This window comes from Musa acuminata, unplaced genomic scaffold (genome assembly GCF_036884655.1).
Source record: "Musa acuminata AAA Group cultivar baxijiao unplaced genomic scaffold, Cavendish_Baxijiao_AAA HiC_scaffold_1137, whole genome shotgun sequence".
Lineage (NCBI taxonomy): Eukaryota > Viridiplantae > Streptophyta > Magnoliopsida > Zingiberales > Musaceae > Musa > Musa acuminata.
The window spans coordinates 3739204-3747587 of NW_027021349.1; the positions used below are offsets into that span (position 1 = coordinate 3739204).

Here is an 8384-nt window from a genome sequence, read left to right on the forward strand (position 1 = left end):
CAGTTTCATGGCATGTGGATATTTTCCCTGACTGGCTTCTTCAAATTCCAGGTTGGATTGGTTGTGTGTTATCAACTTCAATCTGACTTCATCTTTTATGGTCCTGTTGGATTCATTAATCTACACTGATCTGCTTGGGCTCAGGTTTGACCTCAAATTGAAGAACTATTTTGGGAGTAAAAGAATACAGCTTTGTGTTGGAGATCTATTTACATGAGAAAAGGACTGACCCATTTGGCAGGTTGGTTAAGGCACTGTAAGTAAGCCCCCCTCTTTCCCCCTTCATACTGCCAATTTTAGTACATCTGTTCCAATTCTGGTTAAATGCTGTCAGAAATTTTCCCTAATCTTTTTGGTTAATTTTTTTTTGTTGTACACATTTCATTCAAACCGCATTATTGCTCGTGTCCTGTCTTTTGTTTACCAGCGAGGAATCTGATCAGCACAGAAACAACTAAAAATCATCTCATTCGTGGACTCTGATGCTTCAAATGAATGAGAGCCCGACTGATGGATATTTGAGGTAAATCCCATTCGTGAGATCTCATTGCCTATTCTTTCTTTTTTATATCAAGAACAGTGGTTAGATAAGACGACGACGACTCAAGTCTCACTCACATAAGAGGAGGACCTCAAACATCCATTTAGTACTTTGCATACTTTTCTAGTTTGTTGGTTTATTATATTATATTCCCTGCTTATATGACTTCATTGGACCACATATTTTGGCTAAATATGTTGACAATCCTCCAAGAGACTTGTTAGATTCCATGGCCAATCTTTGTCACCCGCTTCCAATACATTGTTTGGTCCTCCTCCTCCTTATCTCATACATATATATATATTTATATTTATATATTTAGGAACAAATGGATATTGGACTGCAGAGCTCAGAGAGAAAGTTGGTGTGGATATGCCTCAACGAAACCTGGACAGGATTACTGTTGATGTTCCAATCATGGATGTTGATCACATTGACCAACTAGTACGAGATTGACGGCGGTATCCAAGCTGTCACCCTCCACTTGCCACACGTACAAGATGGCTATAATTGCCCTGCTGATACCATTTCCAACCTTTTGCATCTCTCTTCGCCTCTTAGATCTTGCAATATTAGCCAATCCAGCCCATCTCTGTGCCCTCCTCCCCCATCTCTTCACGGATAGAGTTGATTAAAGTTGGATAGTAAAGGGAGAGACAAAAAGGCCTCAATCAGACACACAGCCTTTGGAAGGAGAGATAAAGGAACTCCACCTTCTTTTCCTTGCTTGCTTGGCGTTAGGAGCTCATCGACGTATGCAGTCTCTTCTTCCTGCAGCCTCATGGGGCCAAGAGCGGTGTGTTGGCCTGTCACCTCTCTCCTCTTCTCCTCCTTGTTGCTCGTCGCCCTTGGAACGGACTCGTCGACCATGTCGATCGAGTCCTTGGATTCGACGATTCGCGACCGTGCTTTCGACCTGTTATCTCGAGGTCGAACAGGTGTGGCATACGAGGTGCCTCTTCCTTCGAGTCTCTCCGGCGTCAGAGCTTCTGTCCAAAGGATGAGGAGCGGGAATCTGTGGAGCAGAGGAGCCCGTCTCGGCTCCCTCCACGTCCCTCCGAGGACGACGACCGTCCCGTTCGTGAGGCGGCTGGTCGTCGTCCACCAAGACCTCGGCAACCGGTCGTCGTCCTTCTTCAACGTCCCCGGCTACTCCCTCCTCGCTCCCGTCGTCGGCTGCCTCGCTTACGACGCATCCGGTGGTTCCACTTCCAACGCCACCCGGAAGCTGGAGCTCAGAGTTCTGGGAGATCCCATCTCCATCACCTTCCCCCGAGTCACATTGCCGGCGGGACTGAACGCCACGATCGAGTGCGCCCGCCTCGGGCCGCACGGATCGGTGGTGCAGCTCGCCGACGCGGCGTCGGACAACGCCTGCGCCGCGACGAGGACAGGGCACTTCACCATGGTCGTGCCGTCGTCCGTGGCGAGCTCGGCTCCGGACACGGCGAGGGAGACGACGTGGAGGGTTTGGGCGGTGGCATGTGGGAGCGGAGTGGTTGGGCTTCTATTGGTGGGTTTGGTAGGGATGGGAATCATGAGGTTGACGAGGAATAGGAAAATGGAGGAGATGGAACAGCAAGCAGAGGAAGGTGAGGATTTGGGCACAACCTGGGCCGGGAGGAGCAAGATGCCATCTGCCGCCATGAGTAGAACAAAGGCAGTGATGGAGGATGGAACTACTGCACCGTGACTGACTTTATCATCACCTCCTCCTCCTCTTCCTCCTCTATCATCACAAAAGGATTGGAGTAGCTGACAACAACAGCTACTTGAAGTGTCTCCGGTAGTAGATATCTTAGTCGAGTCACTTCTTCTTCCAGATAGAAGAAGAAACAAATTTTAGGATCTCACAGGTGATGTGGATCCTAGAGATAGTCTTCAAAATAAATCACTGGCATTATTGCGTCAAATTGTGTTTCTTTTTCCTTTTTTTTTTTTGGCTTACATTTTTAATGATTGAAACCAATCAGGTGTGTTAATTTTCTGCACTAATTTTGCCCATATTTTATGGTGGCCTGCTTCTTGGATTCTCTGGAACTTCACTCACACATTGCAAACCCCAAATCCACAACATTTCAAGTGCAACAATTAAACACTATATATATATATATATATATATATATATATATATATATATATATATATATATATATATATATATATATATATATATATATATATATATATATATATATATATATATATATATATATATATATATATATATATAGCACTAGCATAATATTTAAATAACTTAACAAAAAAAAACTTGAGCTAATATTATTATGTCAAACTTGGTAATCATTATACAACATTGTTACAATGTTTTTGATAATACTAAAAAAATATTATAACTCAGTATTACATTATAATATTTTTTGATATTACTAAAAAATATCGTAACAAAGTATAAAAATGTTATAATCGGACTGATTGACCCTATCGATTGATCCGTCTATAGGAAAACGAGAAAAAAAGATATTTCTAGTATTAGGTTAAAAAGGATACTATCACATAATTATAAAAACGAGGATATTTTTTCAGCAAAACCTAAAAGAAAAAAAAGCTTTTCTTGGGAATTCGCATTTTTGTAAATGATTCGGATTTAATGTTGGGCTAATGTGCCAAATTCTTATTAGACTTGTATTGGGAGCCTATCCAATGATTAATAAATACTTAAGGTAATAATAATAATATATATAAGAGAGAATTATTTTTTGTCATGACTTTTTTTTTTCGATAAAAATATCGAATTTGAGTTCGGTGCTTTACGATAAACTATCAAAATTCTAATTTATTAGATTCTACTCGTTGACTAAATTGTAAAGTCAATTTAATACATTACAATTTAATAAATATATTAAAAATTGTAAAGTCAATGTGAAAAAAATTCGTGCTGTATTTTATTAAATCTAAAATTGGAATACAAACTAACCTTTTGATATCTGCATGATGTGATTGATAGACGGTTGATCACATCATCCACCATGTCGTCATCGTTACATCATCGGCCCCCCGTCGTACAAATATACGAGTATGCAATACGGCAAACACGCGTACGTATTCGGTGGATGGATGTATCGCTACGAAACTTCCCCCTTCCCTTATTACCTTTCCGCTTTCGCCGTTTGTTCGTCGAAACCGCGTGCGGGAAGGAGCGGATGACGACGACCCGAAGAATTCCTATAAGAGCGCGCTTCCTCCCCACCTCCAATCCGGTGCTGCTTCTTGCGATCGGATTGTTCTTCTCCTCCTTCCCTCGGCGATCCGATCGATTCGGGGTTGCTGCAGGGGCATTAGGTGTGCGTTCATGGCCTCGAAGCGGATCTTGAAGGAGCTCAAGGACCTCCAGAAGGATCCTCCCACGTCCTGCAGCGCAGGTAACCTCGCCGGATCCAGGTAGTTTTGCCCTTTTTCCCCTTTTGTTTTGTGATGAGCTGTTGAGGTTTTCGACCCGGACTCGTATGGTGGGGGTGGATCTTTTGTTGGTGTTAAAGCTGCCATATTCTAAGAATTACCTGAGTTTTCTAGATATGAAATGATTCGACTTCACTATTTTCTCGCGTTGCATGTGGTGATTTAGGGAATTGAGCCGGAAACCTTGTTGTGGTTCATAATATGGTTTTTGGACTTGTGTTTGTGGTGTCTGGTCTTATAGCAGTTACCAAATTTCAGACCGAAGTAAGATAAGGCAACCTATATTTTTCCCCGGTGGCAGAATGTTTTGTCTTGAGATGGTAGACGCTCAGCTTTTGCAGGATTAGGTGTAGACTTACGGAAATGGGATATAATGTGAAAGAGTTTGTTGTCTACTATGGTCGCTTTATGGCTGTTCTTTCAGATTGTTATTTGTCAATATTGATTATTTCAAGAATTCAATGGTTTATTGCTTTCCGTTGTGGTTGCTTATTCGCCTTCTGATTTCATATCGTTTCATGCATGGGCAATATGCTAGATCTTATCATAAAAGTAACAACGAAACATGTTGTTCTAGTGCGGTTGGTTCAGGGGAAAGCGAGGTTGTCAAAAACCTGGTTGCTTATTCGCCTGTCAAGGTTGTCAAAAACCTGGTTGTCAGAAACATGGTTGCTTATTCGCCTGTCAAGGTTGTCAAAAATAAAAAAAAATTGATCTTGTGCTCATATGTATATATCTATATTTTTTTGCTTGAATGATAATGTTAATCTAAGTAAATGATTAATTTTATTGCAGATGTTGATACATTAGCGTGGATTACCTATTATGAATTCGTTAACCATTGTTTAACCTCACTACTTAGTGGCTCTGCTTTTAGTGACAATAAACTAGTTTTTGTTGTCGTGTTGAGTATGGATCTAGTTTATTTGCTCTCTCTCCCAATTGTTCTTCATGGGTATTTTTTAATTTAATGGCATGCACATGTCTTGTCTTAAATTATTGGGGACCTTCTTTTTATATACTTGAAATGAATAAAAAGGGACTAATATCACTCGATCCAAGCAATATATGCTTGATAATATCCTAATAGTCATCTTTTTTATTTAGTGCATGGTTAATCCATTGAGATGAAATTTGTAGATACCCATGGGAGGAAAGGATCCATGTAGCTGAAGCCTAAATAGTTGGAACCTTATGGTTTATTACTAATTGATCCATTTGGATGCTCACAAGCATCTTAGAGTTTATCAAACGTAGATCGGTAACGAAAAACCCTTATTTTGAACTTGATAGTTTAGTCAATTCTTGGGATCATAATGCTTAGATGTGGGTGAAGCTTAAACTTGGAATTTACTGGTAACTTCATCTCGACATGACTTTGACGTTTATTTATTTTTCCATAAGTTGCATTTTTTTGGAATTTACAGGTCCTGTGGCAGAAGACATGTTTCACTGGCAAGCAACAATAATGGGTCCTCCGGATAGTCCTTATGCTGGGGGTGTCTTTCTTGTCACCATCCACTTTCCTCCTGATTATCCATTCAAACCACCTAAGGTACTGCATCATTAAGCTTCTTGATATGTCTTGTCGTTTAGAGTTACTTTTGTTTTCAGAGGGTGCAACTATAACAACTCTTTTTTCTTGTTAATATTGGATGTTAAACTGGTTTGCTTTTTGTTTTCCAAACCTCTGACTAAACATGAATGTAGAAATAGGCTAGGAGGTAAGGAGCACTGGATAGGGCACAATGCATATACACCCTGCTACAAATATTAAAAAATGGATGTTAGTTGGCATGGATATGTTTATAAGAAAGAGAAAAAGAAAAGTTCATGAGGTCTATGATTGACTTGACATCATCTTTGAGCTATTGGATGTGGTAATCACAACCTATGACAAGTGATTAACATCCCAAGCTTGTTTATCAAGAAAAACAAGTTGATTTCCAAGAAGAATATAGCACAAAGGGTGTAGTACAAAATTGATAATTATTAACCCATTGGCCATGTGTAACAACTTAATATACACCGCTACAAGATTTGGAGGAAAAAAATCTAAAACCAATCTATAAACTTGTTAGTCATGAGAGTTTATCAATGATTAGTGGTGTTCCTCAAATTTTCTATAGCACAGACTTGAGAAAGGCATTCAAAGTCGAAGCATTTGTATCTTCTCATCGTTTAGAGCTTGAACACCAAAACAAATTTCGACAGGTTCTGTAAGTCTACTGTAAAATAGAAGATACTTGTCAACAATCACCCTATGAGGACTATTCTTCCAATAAGGATGTTATATGATTTTTCTGATTATATTTAAACAAACAGAATCAGGCGGATCATGAGAATTTTATAGGCAATATCAACAACAAATGAAGCAGGAAAGCCACTTGGACCCAACTTTAAGAAACATTCTTATCCCAGCTACTGTAGCTTGTTGTTGGAATATGGTAGCAGTCAGGGTGCACTTCCCATAATACTCACCACCGTAAATTAGTAGTGGAAAAAGAAAAGGGATAAGCATCATTTGTTTTGATTTAGTGTTGTTGCATTATTTCTAATGGGTATAATGGGTATGCCAGGACTTGGCCTGTGTATGGAGATTAAGTAATTTGTGCCTTGATTTCATTAAATACTTAACAACACACATATCACAGTTAAAATAAGCAGTGATTTCGGTTCCCTTAAGCTTCAAATCTGTACTATGCAGGTAGCATTCAGGACAAAGGTCTTCCATCCAAATATTAACAGCAATGGCAGCATTTGTCTTGACATCTTGAAGGAGCAGTGGAGTCCTGCGTTGACAATCTCTAAGGTTATTAAATTTTGTGCATATTCTTTCATGTTCAAAATTCATTGTAGATTAACATTTAATGGGTGTTTTATAGCGTTAAAATTTTCCAGGATCTAAGTGGCAGTATTCACTCATAGAATATTTTGGCGAATTATTCAACAGCGTCTGTTAAATAGAAGTATTTTTGAAGATTTCTCTGTGGCATAAATTCATGCATCTGTTGTTATCTTTTGGTAATCGTGTCAGTGAGAGTAATTGCCATTGATTATCAATGACTTGGTGAGATGTGACCGGTTGCTGATGTTCATTATTTTCTTTTCTTTGATCATCTCATGGTATGCTAATTGATTACAACAAACCGGTCTCCATTGCTCCTTGTGAAAATCTGGATGTAGGTTGATTCGGCTGCGATAACAACCTGCGTCTAACATTGTCGTTTGCTGTTCTTCCATATGATACTTTTTTGTAAGTGAAGGATAAGACCGATAAAAAATAACTGATGCTTGATATTTGCTTTGGTGTTCTTTCAGGTGTTGCTTTCCATCTGTTCTCTTTTGACAGACCCAAACCCCGACGATCCTTTGGTCCCAGAGATTGCACACATGTACAAGACTGATCGGAACAAGTATGAGGCTTCCGCGAGAAGCTGGACCCAGAAGTATGCAATGGGTTAGTCATGTTGCAGCTAGGATCTGTTGGGGCTGTATCCGCCCTTGGACATGCTGTGAATCATGTCTGCTATCTGTTACTTGTTTCAAGGAGTAGAAGAGTCCCAATTGTGCTCTCTATAAACAAGAAAATTAATCAAACAGAACTTGTCGCTGCATTTGAGATGTTTGCACTGTTGCTCTCTGCTGCCTTACAGGCTTGAATCTATGTAAAATTGAACCTTTTGAGAAAACCAAGCTGTGAGACTCTAAAGAGATTCCCTTCCCTCTGTGCCGCAACCATCATTTTCAAGATCTGTATGGGATCAGAGTACGCAGAGATGGCCATCACCTTGGAGAGAGCTTCAAGATGCCATCTGAAATAGGAGGGTATGGTGAAGGAGGAAGGTGAAAAAAAGAAAGGAAATGAGGAAGTGATCGTATTAGTCGGTATCAATGTTTCAAACACGAAGGAGGAGAAGAGGAAGATGTAGCGAAGGAGAAAGAATAATGAGAAATGAGAAGAGGAAAGAAGATTAGGAATGTCAAACAATAGCGTGCCAAGGGGTGGTTAGATGGTTGCGAACAATAGTAGCGATGCAGTGTCGATTTCATATGCCTCATAAGAAGAAATCTCATGTTTACGGGCCCTAATCATTATTTTAGCTTTTGTTATATTGAATTTGATTGAATCACTAAGAAGAAATCTCATGTTTACGAGCCCTAATCATTATTTTAGTTTTTGTTATATTGAATTTGATTGAATCACTAATGTTTACGAGCCCTAATCGTTATTTTAGCTTTTGTTATATTGAATTTGATTGAATCACTTGAAACGATAGTCATTTATGTATCGATTCACACCTCGATCGGTAGGAATGTTCGTGACATGCGATATAATTCTTTTTTTATTTAATTAAACAAATGAGGACATTGACATCGATGCGATTATTAATTTATTAAGTCTCAACTAAAATATTTAAGT

At 39.3% G+C, this 8384-nt stretch overlaps 2 protein-coding genes across 3 annotated transcripts; both read left to right on the top strand.

Annotated features, from left to right (window-relative positions):
- The first annotated feature begins 22 nt into the window (after window positions 1–22).
- Window positions 23–2342, top strand: LOC135671057 (uncharacterized). Its single transcript, XM_065178946.1, has 3 exons — window positions 23–51; window positions 145–256; window positions 428–2342. Exon 3 carries the CDS (start codon window positions 1323–1325, stop codon window positions 2232–2234), a length of 912 nt encoding a protein of 303 aa, XP_065035018.1. The 5' UTR covers window positions 23–51; window positions 145–256; window positions 428–1322; the 3' UTR covers window positions 2235–2342.
- Window positions 2343–3690: 1348 nt separating this feature from the next.
- Window positions 3691–7578, top strand: LOC103999687 (ubiquitin-conjugating enzyme E2 10). 2 transcript variants are annotated; one of them, XM_065178998.1, is made up of 4 exons: window positions 3691–3943; window positions 5389–5516; window positions 6669–6773; window positions 7283–7578. In XM_065178998.1, the coding sequence occupies exons 2-4, from the start codon at window positions 5406–5408 to the stop codon at window positions 7424–7426; spliced, it is 360 nt and encodes a 119-aa protein (XP_065035070.1). In that variant the 5' UTR covers window positions 3691–3943; window positions 5389–5405; the 3' UTR covers window positions 7427–7578. The 2 variants fall into 2 exon arrangements, with proteins under 2 accessions (XP_065035070.1, XP_009419780.1); XM_009421505.3 differs by having other exon boundaries at window positions 3693–3924.
- The last annotated feature ends 806 nt before the right edge of the window (window positions 7579–8384 follow it).